The 17,701-nt window shown below is 38.0% G+C and overlaps 1 protein-coding gene across 1 annotated transcript in view; it reads right to left on the minus strand.

Annotated features, from left to right (window-relative positions):
• LOC102404003 (phospholipid-transporting ATPase ABCA3) overlaps positions 1-17,701 on the minus strand; it is a 219,365-nt gene that overhangs the window by 147,378 nt on the left and 54,286 nt on the right. The window contains exons 8-9 of the mRNA XM_044935836.2: positions 13,207-13,380; positions 6,967-7,148 (exon numbers count right to left, since the gene is read on the minus strand). Coding sequence (XP_044791771.2) covers positions 6,967-7,148; positions 13,207-13,380 — 356 coding nt within the window. The remainder of the gene's footprint in view (positions 1-6,966; positions 7,149-13,206; positions 13,381-17,701) is intronic.

Here is a 17,701-nt window from a genome sequence, read left to right on the forward strand (position 1 = left end):
GGAATGCAGGGGTGTTTCAACAAAAGAAAGTCAATCAGTGTAATATATCACATTAATAGAACAAATGGAAGAAACACACGTGGTCATCTCAACTGATGGAAATAAAGCCTTTGACAAAGTGTTTCAAGATAAAGAAGAAAACTATATCAAAATGATAAATGATAACAAAATGATATCATTAATCTATATTTCTGTCTTTGTGCCAGTACCATATTGTCTTGATGACTGTGGCTTTGTAGTAGAGCCTGAAGTCAGGCAGGTTGATTCCTCCAGTTCCTTTCTTCTTTCTCAAGATTGTTTTGGCTATTCGAGGTTTTTTGTATTTCCATACAAATTGTGAAATTATTTGTTCTAGCCCTGTGAAAAATACTGTTGGTAGCTTGATAGGGATTGCATTGAATCTATAGATTGAATCTATAGATAGCTTTGTGTAGTATACTCATTTTCACTATATTGATTCTTCTGATCCATGAAGATGGCAATTTCTCCATCTATTTGTGTCCTCTTTGATTTCTTTCACCAGTGTTTTATAGTTTTCTATATATAGGTCTTTTGTGTCTTTAGGTTGATATATTCCTAAGTATTTTATTCTTTTCGTTGCAATGGTGAATGGAATTGTTTCCTTAATTTCTCTTTCTGTTTTCTCATTGTTAGTATATAAGAATGCAAGGGATTTCTATGTGTTGATTTTATATCCTGTAACTTTACTATATTCATTGATTAGCTCTCGTAATTTTCTGGTGGAGTCTTTAGGGTTTTCTATGTAGAGGATCACATCATCAGCAAGCAGTGAGAGTTTTACTTCTTATGGAACAAAATAGAAAGCCCAGAGATAAATCCACGCACCTATGGGCACCGTATCTTCGACAAAGGAGGCAAGAATATACAATGGAGAAAAGGCAATCTCTTTAACAAGTGGTGCTGGAAAAACTGGTCAACCACTTGTAAAAGAATGAAACTAGAACACTTTCTAATACCATACACAAAAATAAACTCAAAATGGATTAAAGATCTAAACATTTAAGACCAGAAACTATAAAACTCCTAGAGGAAATCATAGGCAAAACACTCTCTGACATAAATCACAGCAGGATCCTCTATGACCCAGCTCCCAGATATTGGAAATAAAAGCAAAAATAAACAAATAGGACCTAATTAAACTTAAAAGCTTTTGCACAACAAAGGAAACTATAAGCAAGGTGAAAAGACATTCTTCAGAATGGGAGAAAGTAATATCAAATGAAGCAACTGACAAACAATCAATCTCAAAAATATACAAGCAACTCCTGCAGCTCAATTTCAGAAAAATAAATGACCCAATCAAAAAATGGGCCAAAGAACTAAATAGACATTTCTCCAAAGAAGACATACAGATGGCTAACAAACACATGAAAAGATGCTCAACATCACTCATTATCAGAGAAATGCAAATCAAAACCACAATGAGGTACCATTTCACGCCAGTCAGAATGGCTGCTATCCAAAAGTCTACAAGTAATAAATGCTGGAGGGGGTGTGGAGAAAAGGGAACCCTCTTACACTGTTGGTGGGAATGTAAACTAGTACAGCCGCTATGGAGAACAGTGTGGAGATTCCCTAAAAAACTGGAAATAGAACTGCCATATGACCCAGCAACCCCACTGCTGGGCATACACACCAAGGAAACCAGAATTGAAAGAGATACATGTACCCCAATGTTCATTGCAGCACTGTTTATAATAGCCAGGACATGGAAGCAACCTAGATGGCCATCAGCAGACGAATAGATAAGAAAGCTATGGTACATATACACAATGGAATATTACTCAGCCATCAAAAAGAATACATTTGAATCAGTTCTAATGAGGTGGATGAAACTGAAGTCTATTATACAGAGTGAAGTAAGCCAGAAAAACACCAATACAGTATAATAACGCATATATATGAAATTTAGAACAATGTTAACAATAACCCTGTATGTGAGATAGCAAAAGAGACACAGAGGTATAGAACAGTCTTTTGGACTCTGTGAGAGAGGGTGAGGGTGGGATGATTTGGGAGAATGGCATTGAAACATGTACATTATCATATGTGAAATGAATCGCCAGTCCAGGTTCGATGCATGATACAGGGTCCTCGGGGCTGGTGCACTGGGATGACCCAGAGGGATGGGATGGTGAGGGAGGTGGGAGGAGGGGTTCAGGATGGGGAACACATGTACACCCATGGCGGATTCATGTCAATGTATGGCAAAACCACTACAATATTGTAAAGTAATTAGCCTCCAATTAAAATAAATAAATTTATATTAAAAATAAATAAAATAAAAAAATTTAAATATATCATAATGATATGAAGTTTTATTTAAAAAATCCATAGATAACATCATATTCAATGGTGAAATTTCCCCTAATATCAGGAACAAGATAAGGAGGCCTACTTTCACTTTTGCTACTCACCACTGTACTGGAAGATTCAGTCAGAACAATGAGGCAAAAAAGAAATAAAAGGCACTCAAATTGGAAAGGAAGATGACATGATCCTACTTCTTAAAAAAACCCCAAAGAATACACACCCAAACTAGTAGAGATAAACAAATTCAGCAAAGGTGCAAGGTATAAGAACAATATGCAAAAATCAGCTGTAGTTTTATATACATGCAACAAGCAATACAAAAAGAAAACTAACAATTCCAGTTACAATAGAATCCAAAAGAGTAAAATACTTGGGAATAAAGTTAACAAAAAGTGAAAGACTTGTACACAAAAAACTGTAAAACTTTGCTGAAAGAATTTAAATAAGACATACAAATAATATTTTTAATATGGCAATATTAGTTAAAACAATCAACAAATTCAATGTAATTCTTATAAAAATTTAGATGAACATTCTTGGAGAAATACAAAAATTGAGCATTAAGTTCATATGGACTTGCAAGAGGCCTCTAACAGCCAAAACAATGTTGGTAAAGAAGAACTATGTTGGAGTATTCACACTTCCAAATTTCAAAATTTACTATAAATATACAATAATCAAATCAGTATGGTACTGTTATAAGGATACATATATAGGCCAAAGGAATAAAATTAAAGGTCCAGAAATAAACTAGTACATCTGTGATCAATCTTTTCCATCAAGTGTGCTAAGGCCATTTAATAGGGGAAGAATAGTCTTTTCAAATAGTGTTGTGAAGAGAACAGGATATCCACATGCAAAAGACTGAAGTTGGATCCCTACCTCACACTACACAGAAATTAAATAAAAATTGACCAATGATCTAAATATAAGTGATAAAAATCACCAAACTCTTAGAAGAAAAAATAGACACTTTATATTTGTCATTGTCAAGACTTTATATTTGACAATGGTTACTAAGATATGACACCAAATTCACAGTAACAAAATAAAAATTGGTAAATTGGATTAATCAACATGTAAAGCTTTTATGCATGAAAAGGCACTGTCAAGATAGTGAAAAGACAACCCACAGAATGGAAGAAAATATTTGCAAACCATGTATCTGATAAGAGTCTAGTGTCCAGAATATATAAAAAGACAAACAATCCAATTTTAAAATCGGCACAGAACTTGCATAGACATTTTTCTAAATAATATATACAAATGGTCAATAAGTACATTAAAAGACCTCAGCATGATTGGTCATTAGGGAAATGCAAGTCAAAACAAGATATACCTTATATCCTCAAGGATAAAATAAAAGAAAGAAAAAAAGAAACAGTTCAGTGGTTTCATTAAACATAGAATTACCAAAAACCACCAAACAGAAAACATTAAACACAAAATTACCATGCTTAGGTACAGTCCCAAATTCCACTCATAGATATAGTTCCAGAAGACCTGAAACAGGTATTCAAACAAACACTTATACGTAAATATTCATAGCATCACTACTCAATAGTCATAGGATGTCCTGAACATCCAACTAAGAATGACTAGATAAAGGAAATGCTTAGCCTCTGTGTATATACAATAGAATATTATTCAGCAATCAAAAAGATTGAAGTACTGATACATACTATAACATGGATAAACCTCAAAAACATGCTAAGCAAAAGAAGTCAGACACAAATGATCACATATTGACTGACTATTTCTATGAAACATCCAGAATTGGTAAATCCATTGAAAAAGAAAGCTGATTAGTAATTACTAGGGACTTGGGATAGGGGAAAACGGGATATGACTTCTTAATGAGTATAGAATTTTATTTTTGGGTGATGAAAAGATTTTGGAACTAGATTTGTGCATGTATGGGGTTTCCTGGGTGGCTCAGTGATAAAGAATCCAGCTGCCAATGCAGGAGACACAGAAGACGTGGGTTTTACCTCCAGGAAGATCCCCTGGAGGAGGAACTGGAAAGCCACTCCAGTATTCTTGCCTGTAGAATCTCATGGACAGAGGGGTACCATCCAGGATTCTGTCCCTGGCCGGCTATACTCCTCTGGGTTGTAAAGAGTTGGACACGACTGAGCAACTGAGCATGCCACATATGCATGTGCATGTATATTGTAAATGTATAAAATGTCATCACCTGTTCACTTTTAATTTTAAGTTATATGAATTTCACCTAAATTAAAACACTAAATGTGAAAAAAATGAGGCACTAAAAAATTAAAAACACTTTAGCTTGGTTTACTTTCTGAGATACAGGAAATCTGCTACATACTTTCAGGGGTTATTTTGTTGTTGTTTGGTCACTAAGTTGAGTCTGACTCTTTGCGACACCATGGACTGTAGCATGCCAGGCTCCTCTGTCCTTCACTATCTCCTGGAGTTTGCTGAAATTCATGTCCATAGAGTCAGTGATGTTATCTAACCATCTCATCCTTGGCCACCTCCTTCTCCTTTTGCCTTCAATCTTTCCCAGCATCAGGGTTTTTTCCAGTAAGTTGGCTCTTTGTACCAGGTGGCAAAGTATTGCAGCTTAAGCTTCAGCAAGAGTCCCTTCAATGAATATTCAGTATTGATTTCCTTTAAGATTGACTGGTTTGATCTCCTTGCAGTCCAAGGGACTCTCAAGAGTCTTCTCCAGCACCACAGTTTGAAAGCATTGATTCTCCAATGCTCAGCCTTCTTTATGGTCCAATCCTCACATGTGTACATGACTACTGGAAAAATGATATCTTTGACTACATGGATCTTTGACTATACAGACCTCAGCAAAATGATGTCTCTGCTTTTAATATGCTAACTATGCTTTCCCTCCAAAGAGAAAGCATCTTTTAATTTCATGGCTGCAGTCATCAGTGATTTTGGAGCCCAAGAAAATAAAAATCTGTCACTGCTTCCATTTCCCCCCTTCTATTTGCCATGAAGTGATGGGACCAGATGCTATGATCTTAGTTTTTTGAATGTTGAGTGTTAAGCCACTTTTTAACTCTACTCTTTCACCCTCATCAAGAGGCTCTTTAGTTCTCTTCACCTTCTGCTATTAGAGCAGTATCATCTTCATATCTGAGTTTGTTGATATTTTCCCTGTAATCTTTATTCCATCTTGTGATTCATCCAGTCTTCCATTTTGCATGATGCATTGTGCATATTAGTTAAATAAGCAGGGCAACAATATACGGCCTTGTCATACTCCTTTCCCAATTTTGAACCAGTCAGTTGTTCCATGTCTGGTTCTAAATGCTGCTTCTTGATCTGCATACAGGTTTTTCAGGAGACAGGTAAGGTGGTATTGCACTCCTATCTCTTTAAGAATTTTCCACAGTTTTTTTGTGATTCACACACTCAAAGGCTTTAGCATAGTCAATGAAGCAGAAGTAGATATTTTTCTGGAACTCCCTTGCTTTCTTCAGTGATCCAGTGTATGTTGGCAATTTGATCTCTGGTTCCTCTGCCTTTTCTAAACTCAGCTTATATATCTGGAAGTTCTCAGTTCACGTACCTCTGACAATGCTAAAGAAAGTTCAAACTACCATACAATTGTTCTCATTTCACATACTAGCAACATTAAGCTCAAAATCCTTCAAGTTAGGCTTCAGAGGTACGTGAACTGGGAAATAGAGACAGACATCACACTCCTGGGCTCCAAAACCACTGCTGATGGTGACTGCAGCCATGAAATTAAAAGATATTCCTTGGAAGAAAAGCTATGACAAACTGAGACAGCATATTAAAAAGAAGAGACATTACTTAGCTGACAAAGGTCCATCTAGTCAAAGCTATGGTTTTTCCAGTAATCATGTATGGATGTGAGAGTTGGACTATAAAGAAAGCGCCGAAGAATTGATGGTTTTGAACTGTGGTGTTGGAGAAGACTCTTGAGAGTCCCTTGGACTGCAAGGAGATCCAACCAGTCAATCCTAAAGGAAATCAGTCCTGAATAGTCATTGGAAGGACTGATGTTGAAGCTGAAACTCCAATATTTTGGCCACCTGATGCAAAGAACTGACTCATTAGAAGAGACCTTGATGCTGGGAAAGACTGAAGGCAGGAGGAGAAGGGAATGACAGAGGATGAGATGGATGGTATCACTGACTCAGTGGACATGAGTTTGACCAAGTTCTGGGAGTTGGTGATGGACAGGGAAGCCTCGTGACCTGCAGTCCATGGGGTCACACAGTTGGACTGAGCAACTGAACTGAACTGAACCCTCCACTCATCAGGATCTAAGAAACTGTCACATATGAACTTAACAGGGAAGATAGTTTACAGACACTTTTACATTTTTTACATTTTTACAATTTTACACTTTTACATTTTTACACTTTTACATTTCTTTATACTCCAAATTAATCCATTATGTACTACTTGACTGAAGAAGGGCTACATTACTCACAGTGTTTTAATGTACAGAGTTTCAGTATCTTATTCATACTGTTCATCTGCATATGTGGAAGGTCTTTAAATTATATCAAGAAATGGCTAGTATTTCAGTATGGATGGTATGCAAATGATTCTGTACATGCCCTTGCTCATAAGGACTATGGTTTTCACAACAATAGAAGCATTAGAACTCACCATAAGAAAAAAGTACCATGGTTGAGGTATGCCATATTGCCCTGGAAAGACAGCTTCTATGTACCAGGTCACAAGGCCATATAAGAAAGCATCGATTACAAGCATTCCCATCATATGGCCAAAGGTGAGGTTATCCTCAAGGGTGGCTGGTGTCCAAATCTTATTCCAGTTAACACCAGTTTCTGAAATAAAAGGAGATATATACCATAGATGACAGCTCTGTGATTGAAACAGCAAAACACAAAACAAAACAAAAAAACAGTTGATAATCTAAATTTACTAAGGTGAATTATCTATATGTTGATACCCTTAGTAATTAGTTCATCCAAGAAAATGATGGAATATGTAATAACATTGATTTCTTTCCTCCTCCCTTGAAAATCTACAAAAATAATAGGAATGATTGAGATAAAGTCAATGACTGAAAAACAAAAATGAAGAGTAACAAAAAGCCAAGAAAAAAAAAAAGACCTATTAGAAACTATCCCTCTACTTTTCCTCTAATGTTAAGTTCCCACTGAAATAACCATTAGTATATACACATTTGGAAAAACATTTAATATAACTAGAGAAGGATGATTACCAAGTAGAAGAGAAAAAGAAGTTTTGCTGACAGTACTAATGGAAAGGGAAAAACATGTCACCAAAAGATGACAAGTAGCACAACTGAAAAAGCATCAGGGCTTGCGCTGAACTCCTAATGCAAATAAGAAAGATATTAAACACAGTGGCCCATGAAACCCATCCTGCCTTCAACTTTAGCCCTTCTCCTATAGCTCAGCACTATGAGAAGAATGTTCATAAACATTGTGTCTTTGAGAAAGCTATATAAGCAGAGGTACTAGCCTGAGAAAAAAGGATTTGGTCAATTAAAGGTGATTATCAAAATGAAAGCCATCTCAGAGGCAATGAACAGTACATTAGAAAATGTAGAGAAAAAAAAAGAATGCACAATACAAACTTCAGGAAGTCTATCATAACTTGAGAAATTCTGCTACTGAAAATAAAATAGGAGTTCCTGAAGAACAAAAGTAATACAAAAAAATAAAAAGCAAATGATTAATAAAATAACTTCACAAAAGTAACTCAGAAAACTAAAACTGTTTTAGTTTTAATTCTGTTGCAGATTAAGCCAATAAAAATTCATTAATCAAACCTAGTAAATTTTCTAATGCTTCATATATAAAGTAAGAATGATGTAAGTATCCACAAAGAAATCTTATATATATTCCTATGATTGGCTATTCATTTGGATTAGACTATTGTTCACAGATGAGAAAACTATCTTCAATCCTCATTAATCAATAAATGCAATGAAATTCCCACTAAAGATTAACAAGATTTTTCATAGAATTTGGCAAAGTTATCCTAAAGTTCAAGAGGTAAGCAAAGTGAAAAGAATGACTGAAGAGCAACAAGGTATGAAGACAAGACCAACAGATATTAAGACTTATTATAAAGCTATAATGAGTAAAACCACCATGGTATTGACACAAAAAGAGACTAAAAAAGAATGGAAACTATTAATATCACTAGAACCAGATCCATGCATGTATTGAAATGTGATGTGAAGTAGGTGAAATGAAAAAGCAATAGAGGACAATAGACATTCCAATAAATTATTGTAAAAGCTTGATTTTCATGTGAAAAATAAATAAAATTAGATATAGCAACTCTATGCTTATTGAAAATCCAGATGTAAAAATTAAAAAATATAAAATTTAGAAGAAAATATAGGATTATCTTTATGACTCTGGGTATTGAAGGATTTCTTGAAGATGACACAAGCGTACAAATTAAAGGAAAAGACTGACAAGCCTGATTACATTATAGTATTTTTTTGGAAAAAAGATACCATGAACACAAGTTAAATGAATCACAGTCTAAGGATAGTTATTTACATTGTGGATAACTGTAACCATGAAATTAAAAGATGCTTGCTCCTTGGAAGAAAAGCTATGACAAACCTAGGCAGCATATTAAAAAGCAGAGACATCACTTTGCGGACAAAGGTCTGTGTAGTCAAAGCCATGGTTTTTCCAGCAGTCATGTATGGATGTGAGAGTTGAACCACAAAGATAGCTGAGCACTGAAGAATTGATGCTTTTGAACTGTGGTGCTGGAAAAGACTCTGGAGAGTCCCATGGACAGCAAGGAGATCAAACCAGTCAATCCTAAAGGAAATCAACCTTGAATATTCATTGGAAGGACTGATGCTGAAGCTGCAATACTTTGGCCACCTGCTATAAAGAATGGACTCATTGGAAAAGACCCTGATGCTGGGAAAGATTGAGGTCAGGAGGAGAAGGGGGTGACAGAGGATGAGATGGTTGGATGGCATAGCCGACTGAATGGACATGAGTTTGAGCAAACTCTGGGAGATAATGAAGGACAAAGAAACCTGGTGCAGACTGCAAAGAGTCAGACACGACTGAGCGACTGAACAACAACTTACAACATTTAGACAATTCAAATACTTTTATGTAGCAAGAAAGCCTTCCTTTTCTTCTTAAAATTGATAGATTTAGATGCTATTTTTTACTTAGCATAAAAGATAAAGTAATTCCATGGTGTAAAGGATATAAAATTTTGAAATACTCCCCAATTTACACTCCATTTCTCCTTATCTTCTAATGTTCTGGCATTTTGTGTCCTGGGGAGCAGCAATGCAAATGTCCATTTGAAAAGGATGTCCCTTCTAAAAATGAAGACAAGTAGGAAAGGCAGCCCCTCACTTCACATAAGAAAAGAAGGAAAATAAGGTACAGAGGACAGGTACATGGGTCCTTGGTTTTCCTATTTCAGGGAAACCCTGGTGAAATATTCAGGTGGAATCATGTAGAATATCCAACATTGCATGATTGGTGGCATTGTTATTGGCAGAGTAAGGCAGCTAGATAAATAAACCCGAAGTGCTGTTACTGACCCCTCATACCTTAAAAGCCACATTCAGAGCTTGTATAACTTTCCAAGTGTTTATAAAGGCCAAAGAGTCTCAGAGAGAGCCAGAGGAAGGCAGAGAATTGAATGAGGACTTTTAAGGCTAGATCTACTAGCCAGAACCATGTTTCTAACAGATGCAGGTCAAACATAGAGTCACACTTCAGTTTGTAAGAGTCCATAAAGCAGCTCAGGCTAGGTACTCTACTGTAGATATACAAGATCCAGAAGATACCACATGCATTTGAGGCCACCATGTCCCTCCATCATAAGAGATCTCATAAATTTCCAAACTCACCCATACTATTTTGAAGAATATGAGAAGGAAAGAGACGTCTGAAAAACTGACTCATTCAGAAGATCAGATCTGATCAGATCAGTTGCTCAGTCGTGTCCGACTCTTTGCGACCCCATGAATCGCAGCACGCCAGGCCTCCCTGTCCATCACCAACTCCCGGAGTTCAATGAGACTCACACCCATTGAGTCAGTGATGCCATCCAGCCATCTCATCCACTGTTGTCCCCTTCTCCTCCTGCCCTCAATCCCTCCCAGCATCAGAGTCTTTTCCAATGAGTCAACTCTTCGCATGATGTGGCCAAAGTACTGGAGTTTCAGCTTTAGCATCATTCCTTCCAAAGAAATCCCAGGGCTGATCTCCTGTAGAATGGACTTGGTTGGGTCTCCTTGCAGTCCAAGGGACTCTCAAGAGTCTTCTCCAACACCACAGTTCAAAAGCATCAATTCTTCGGCGCTCAGCCTTCTTCACAGTCCAACTCTCACATCCATACATGACCACAGGAAAAACCATAGCCTTGACTAGATGAACCTTTGTTGGCAAAGTAATGTCTCTGCTTTTGAATATGCTAATTAGGTTGGTCACAACTTTCCTTCCAAGGAGTTAGCGTCTTTTAATTTCATGGCTGCAGTCACCATCTGCAGTGATTTTGGAGCCCAGAAAAATAAAGTCTGACACTGTTTCCACTGTTTCCCCATCTATTTCCCATGAAGTGGTGGGACCGGATGCCATGATCTTTGTTTTCTGAATGTTGAGCTTTAAGCCAACTTTTCACTTTCCACTTTCACTTTCATCAAGAGGCTTTTGAGTTCCTCTTCACTTTCTGCCATAAGGGTGGTGTCATCTGCATATCTGAGGTTATTGATATTTCTCCCAGCAATCTTGATTCCAGCTTGTGTTTCTTCCAGTCCAGCATTTCTCATGATGTACTCTACATATAAGTTAAATAAACAGGGTGACAATATACAGCCTTGATGAACTCCTTTTCCTATTTGGAACCAGTCTCTTGTTCCATGTCCAGTTCTAACTGTTGCTTCCTGACCTGCATACAAATTTCTCATGAGGCAGGTCAGGTGGTCTGGTATTCCCATCTCTTTCAGAATTTTCCACAGTTTATTGTGATCCACAGAGTCAAAGGCTTTGGCATAGTCAATAAAGCAGAAATAGATGCTTTTCTGGAACTCTCTTGCTTTTTCTATGATCCAGTGGATGTTGGCAATTTGATCTCTGCTTCCTCTGCCTTTTCTAAAACCAGCTTGAACATCAGGAAGTTCATGGTTCACATATTGCTGAAGCCTGGCTTGGAGAATTTTAAGCATTACTTTACTAGCATGTGAGATGAGTGCAATTGTGTGGTAGTTTGAGCATTCTTTGGCATTGCCTTTCTTTGGGATTGGAATGAAAACTGACATTTTCCAGTCCTGTGGCCACTGCTGAGTTTTCCAAATTTGCTGGCAGATTGAGTGCAGCACTTTCACAGCATCATCTTTCAGGATTTGGAATAGCTCAACTGGAATTCCATCACCTCCACTAGCTTTGTTCGTAGTGATGCTTCCTAAGGCCCACTTGACTTCACATTCCAGGATGTCTGGCTCTAGGTCAGTGATCACACCATCATGATTATCTGGGTCATGAAGCTCTTTTTTGTACAGTTCTTCTGTGTATTCGTGCCATCTCTTCTTAATATCTTCTGCTTCTGTTAGGTCCATACCATTTCTGTCCTTTATCGAGCTCATCTTTGCATGAAATGTTCTTTTGGTATCTCTGATTTTCTTGAAGAGATCCCTAGTCTTTCCCATTCTGTTGTTTCCCTCTATTTCTTTGCATTGATCGCTGAAGAAGGCTTTCTTATCTCTTCTTGCTCATTCAGAAGAACCTGAGTAAATCACTAAATTAGACATATTTATTTTCTTTAGCACAGTAGTGCTGAGTTTGGAGGAAAATTAGTTACAGGAAATAAAGACCTTATATTTGCTTTTTACATCAGAGTAGTATAATGTATTGGAGAAGGCAATGGCACTGCACTCCAGTACTCTTGCCTGCAAAATCCCATGGGCGGAGGAACCTGGAAGGCTGCAGTCCATGGGGTCGCTAAGAGTTGGACACGACTGAGCGACTTCACTTTCACTTTTCACTTTCATGCATTGGAGAAGGAAATGGCAACCCACTCCAGTGTTCTTGCCTGGAGAATCCCAGGGGTGGCGGAGCCTGGTGGGCTGCCATCTATGGGGTCGCACAGAGTCGGATATGACTGAAGTGACTTAGCAGCAGCAGCAGCAGCAGCAGCAGCATAATGTATTATTGGAACAGATGTAGAAAAACTCATGTGTTACTGGTGGGACAATAAATTGATCTACTCTTTTTGAAGATTATCATAAACTTTGGCCACCTCATGCGAAGAGTTGATTCATTGGAAAAGACTCTGATGCTGGGAGGGATTGGGGGCAGGAGGAGAAGGGGACGACAGAGGATGAGATGGCTGGATGGCATCACTGACTCGATGGACATTAGTCTCAGTGAACTCCGGGAGTTGGTGATGGACAGGGAGGCCTGGCATGCTGAGATTCACGGGTTCGCAAAGAGTCGGACACGACTGAGCGACTGAGCTGATCTGATCTGATCTGATTCACACCATATGAGAAAATATATGAATACTATTAAGGGCAGTAGCAAAAAGTTGGAAAATTCTTAAGCATACATTGATAAAGAATGGTTAATTAATTATAATACCTTTTTGTAATGGAATACTAAACAGCTTTGTAAAAGAAAAGAGTCTATCTCTGTGTGGGAAGAGGTTTAACATATATTATTAGATAAATAAGCAAAGTTGTAGAATAGAAGGTTAGTTCACACAAATGCCTTCATAATAAAAAAAACAAATCCGGAAATAAATAATTTTTATAGTATGTTCTTACCTCTTTAGTCACAGTCCCACCCACACTGTCTCTTTCTACATTTCTAGGAATCAAATAGAAAAGGCAAAATTTGCAAGGCAAACACTTACGTTTTGTTTCAAACTTGACAAGGAGTTTAATTCCCAGTGCCAAAGCAATATTTGGGCTGAGACAGGCAGCTACCTTCACGGTGAGGTTTATCCGTCCATAGTGTTGAGCAATGGAATTAAATGGAAAGAAGCTGACAAAATATATAAAGCTTCCAGCAGAAGCAGCCAAACGGGCTGCAAATAAGAAGGAAATTATAAGGTCAGTTTAAAGCAATATACAAAATAATGAATGATAAATAAACTATAAATAAGTTCATAAGAATACACTAAAGGATAAGAATGTAAACTCTATGAGGGAAGAGAATTTATCTTTTTCACCCTCATATCATCGATGTCTGGAACACAATATATGTTCAGTAAATATTTATTAAATGAATGAATTAATGTATAGGATGACAATGTATAGGATATTTACCACATATGATAAAAATGTGCAGTCATTTAAACAAAGAATCACCCTTACATTTGTTCCTTTCTCATTTCTAAAACTTACTTATTCATTATTACTTGGTTTGGAGAATTATAAATGCACATCATTAGCATTAATATAAGTTTAATATCTTAGTGTTTCTAGAGTTTCAAATTATGGTTAGAATAATAAGCCATGGATGAAGTTTTTAACACATGCTTTCAATCTAAATCATGATAGTCAAAAGAGAACAGTTAAATAAATAGTTAATTATTGAGAGTTGGATATGATTAGGTCCGTAAATACAGGCTCCTGTAAGCTAGAAAAAGAATTTTTGTTAAGATTATCATTGAGACAGGAGATCAAGAAGGTGGAGTAAGAGGATGTGGTGCTCACCTCCCTTCATGAACACATAAAAAAATACATACACATGTAGAATAATTCTCACTGAAAACTAATTGCAAACAGATAGAAAGATTAATGTAAAATCAAAATTCTAAGAAAGATACTCATAGAATATGATAGGATGGGAAGAAAAACAATCAGGTTGTGGAACCTGTGTCCTTGGGAGGGGAATCAGAGATTGCATGGGTAGACATTTGCCATGGGGACTGAGCAGGTTGAGCCACAGACTGGGTGTCCCAGCTCACGGGTCCTATATGGAGGAGACAAGCCCGTTGGCTGGTTGGAGAACCATGGAGGCAGAAAAGAAGGTTGGAGATGCCTAGACTCCACTTGTGAGGAATGTTCAGGTGCTCGCTTGCTCCAGGCCAGGCTGAGAAAGATCTTTTCTAGCAGCTGCGGGGTTTCCTGAGACCACCTCCTTACACTCCCCAGCCCAAGCCAAGCAAAAACACTAGCACTGCTCACTCCACACTGCAGTGTGGCACTGAAGCTAGGGTGGTCAGGATTAAAAGCTCAAACTTGGGATGCAGAGATGACCCAGTCCCAGGGATGAGCCCAGGTGGGTGGTGGCCATTTTTGTCACCTTCTCAAGTGATGTCCTAGAAGCAACCCAGACTTCTGACACCAGCAAGGATGCTGGGCTTCCCACAATTGCCTGTGTGCCCTTGTCCAAGCTGAAAAAACTCTTTGGCCGCACTCACAGCACACATAGTGTGGCACTAGATCTAGGGCAGTCACGACCGGGGAAGAGATGTGATTATCAGCTGCATCTGAGCAGAGTGGCAGGTGCCCACACAGGCAAAACACTGGACTCCTTTTAGGTGCATGTGCCCCCTTGCTTCTGCACACCCCTCCTTTGAGGCAAAAGTCCTGGTAAGTACCCTGTAAAGTGAAAAGGTTACAATTATATTGTCACCCTTCTTATTTATCTTATTTGATCAACAACATGAGATATGCAGATGACACCACCCTTATGGCAGAATGAGCCTCTTGGTGAAGGTGGAAGGGGAGAGTAAAAAAGGACTGATGCTGAAGCTGAAGCTCCAATACTTCAGCAACCTTATCTGAAGAGCTGACTCATTGGAAAAGACCCTGATGCTGGGAAAAGCTGAAGGCATGAGGAGAAGGGAACAACAGAGGACAAGATTCTTGGACAGCATCACCAACTCAATGGACATGAGTTTGAGCAAACTACAGGAGATGTTTAAGGACAGGGGAAACCTGGCATGCTGGTCTATGGGGTTGCAAAAAATTCAGACATGACTGAGTGACTGAACAACAAAGCACCTATTTATGGTAAAAACTCTAAAAGCAGCATAAAGGGAACCTAACTAAACATTGTAATGACCATTTATGACAAACCTCTGGCAAACATCCTACACAATGGTGAGAAGCTGAGAATATTTTTTTCCAAGATCATGAACATGACAAGGATATCCACTCTCACCAATTTTATTCAACATAATTTTGCTATAGCAATCAGAGAAGAAAAAGAAATAAAGGGAATAAAAATTGGAAAAGAAGAAGTTAAACTTTCATTGTTTTCAGATGACATGATACTATAAATAGAAGATCCTAAAGATGCTACCAGAAAACCACTAGGGCTCATCAGTGAATTTGGTAAAGTTGCAGGTAACAAAATTAACAGAGAAATCTATTGCATTTCTACACACTAACAACAGAAGATCATAAAGAGAAATTCAAGAAGCAATTTCATTTACCACTGTATCAAAAAGAGTAACATACCTAGGAATAAGCCTACCTAAGGAAACAAAACACCTGTACTCTGAAAACTACAAGATGCTGATGAAAGCAACCAAAGAAGATGGAAACAAATGAAAAACATGCCATGGTAATGGATTGGAAGCATCAACATAGTTAAACAAGGAAATCTAAAGACTGAATGCAATCTCTATCAAATTACCAATGGCATTTTTCACAGAATTGGAACAAAAAATCCAAAACTTTGTATGGAGAAACAAAAGCCTGCATGTAGTGAAAGCAATCTCGAGAGAGAAAACAGAGCTGGAAGAATCAGGATCCCTGACTTCATATTATATTACAAAGCTATAGTCATCAAAACAGTATGATACTGCCACAAAAACAGAAATATAGACCAATGGAAAAGGAATCAGCTATGAAAATATTAGTCACTCAGTCATGTCTGACTCTTTGCAACCCCATGGATTAATCGTAGCCCACCAGGCTCCTTTGTCCATGGAATTCTCCAGGCAAGAATACTGAAGTTTGCCATTTCCTTCTTCAGGAGCATCTTCCCAACCCAGCGATTGAACCCGAGTCTCTTGCGTCTCCTGCATTGCAGGCAGATTATTTACCATCTGAGTCACCAGGGAAGCCTGTTAATCAGCTATACCTCAACACCAAAAAAAGTTTAAAATAAATAAAAATCCAGGGTATTTGAGGTATAACTAGGTTGCTTCCATGTCTTGATTATTTTAAATAACGCTGTAATGGGGTACAGATATCTCTTTGAGAAGTAATTTCAATTCCTTTGGATGTATATCTAGAAGTGGGATTGCTGTATCTTATGGTAACTCTATTTTTAATTTTTTGAGGAACCTCAAAACTGTACTACAGAGTGGCTGAAACAATGTATATTTCACCAATTGTTCAGCAATATGTGAACCGTGAACTTCCTGATGTTCAAGCTGGTTTTAGAAAAGGCAGAGGAACCAGAGATCAAATTGCCAACATCCGCTGGATCATAGAAAAAGCAAGAGAGTTCCAGAAAAACGTCTATTTCTGCTTTATTGACTATGCCAAAGCCTTTGACTGTGTGGATCACAATAAACTGTGGAAAATTCTGAAAGAGATGGGAATAGCAGACCACCTGATCTGCCTCTTGAGAAACCTATATGCAGGTCAGGAAGCAACAGTTAGAACTGGACATGGAAAAACAGACTGGTTCCAAATAGGAAAAGGAGTTCGTCAAGGCTGTATATTGTCACCCTGTTTATTTAACTTATATGTAGAGTACATCATGAGAAACGCTGGACTGGAAGAAACACAAGCTGGAATCAAGATTGCCGGGAGAAATATCAATAACCTCAGATATGCAGATGACACCACCCTTATGGCAGAAAGTGGAGAGGAACTAAAAAGCCTCTTGATGAAAGTGAAAGTGGAAAGTGAAAAGTTGGCTTAAAGCTCAACATTCAGAAAACGAAGATCATGGCATCCGGTCCCACCACTTCATGGGAAATAGATGGAGAAACAGTGGACTCCAAAATCACTGCAGATGGTGATTGCAGCCATGAAATTAAAAGACGCTTACTCCTTGGAAGGAAAGTTATGACCAACCTAGATAGCATATTGAAAAGCAGAGACATTACTTTGCCAACAAAGGTTCGTCTAGTCAAGGCTATGGTTTTTCGTGTGGTGATGTATGGATGTGAGAGTTGGACTGTGAAGAAGGCTGAGCACTGAAGAATTGATGCTTTTGAACTGTGGTGTTGGAGAAGACTCTTGTGAGTCCCTTGGACTGCAAGGAGATCCAACCAGTCCATTCTGAACGAGATCAGCCCTGGGATTTCTTTGGAAGGAATGATGCTAAAGCTGAAACTCCACTACTTTGGCTACATCATGCGAAGAGTTGACTCATTGGAAAAGACTCTGATGCTGGGAGGGATTGGGGGCAAGAGGAGAAGGGGACGACAGAGG

The sequence above is a fragment of the Bubalus bubalis genome, chromosome 24, assembly GCF_019923935.1.
Source record: "Bubalus bubalis isolate 160015118507 breed Murrah chromosome 24, NDDB_SH_1, whole genome shotgun sequence".
Taxonomy (NCBI): Eukaryota; Metazoa; Chordata; class Mammalia; order Artiodactyla; family Bovidae; genus Bubalus; species Bubalus bubalis.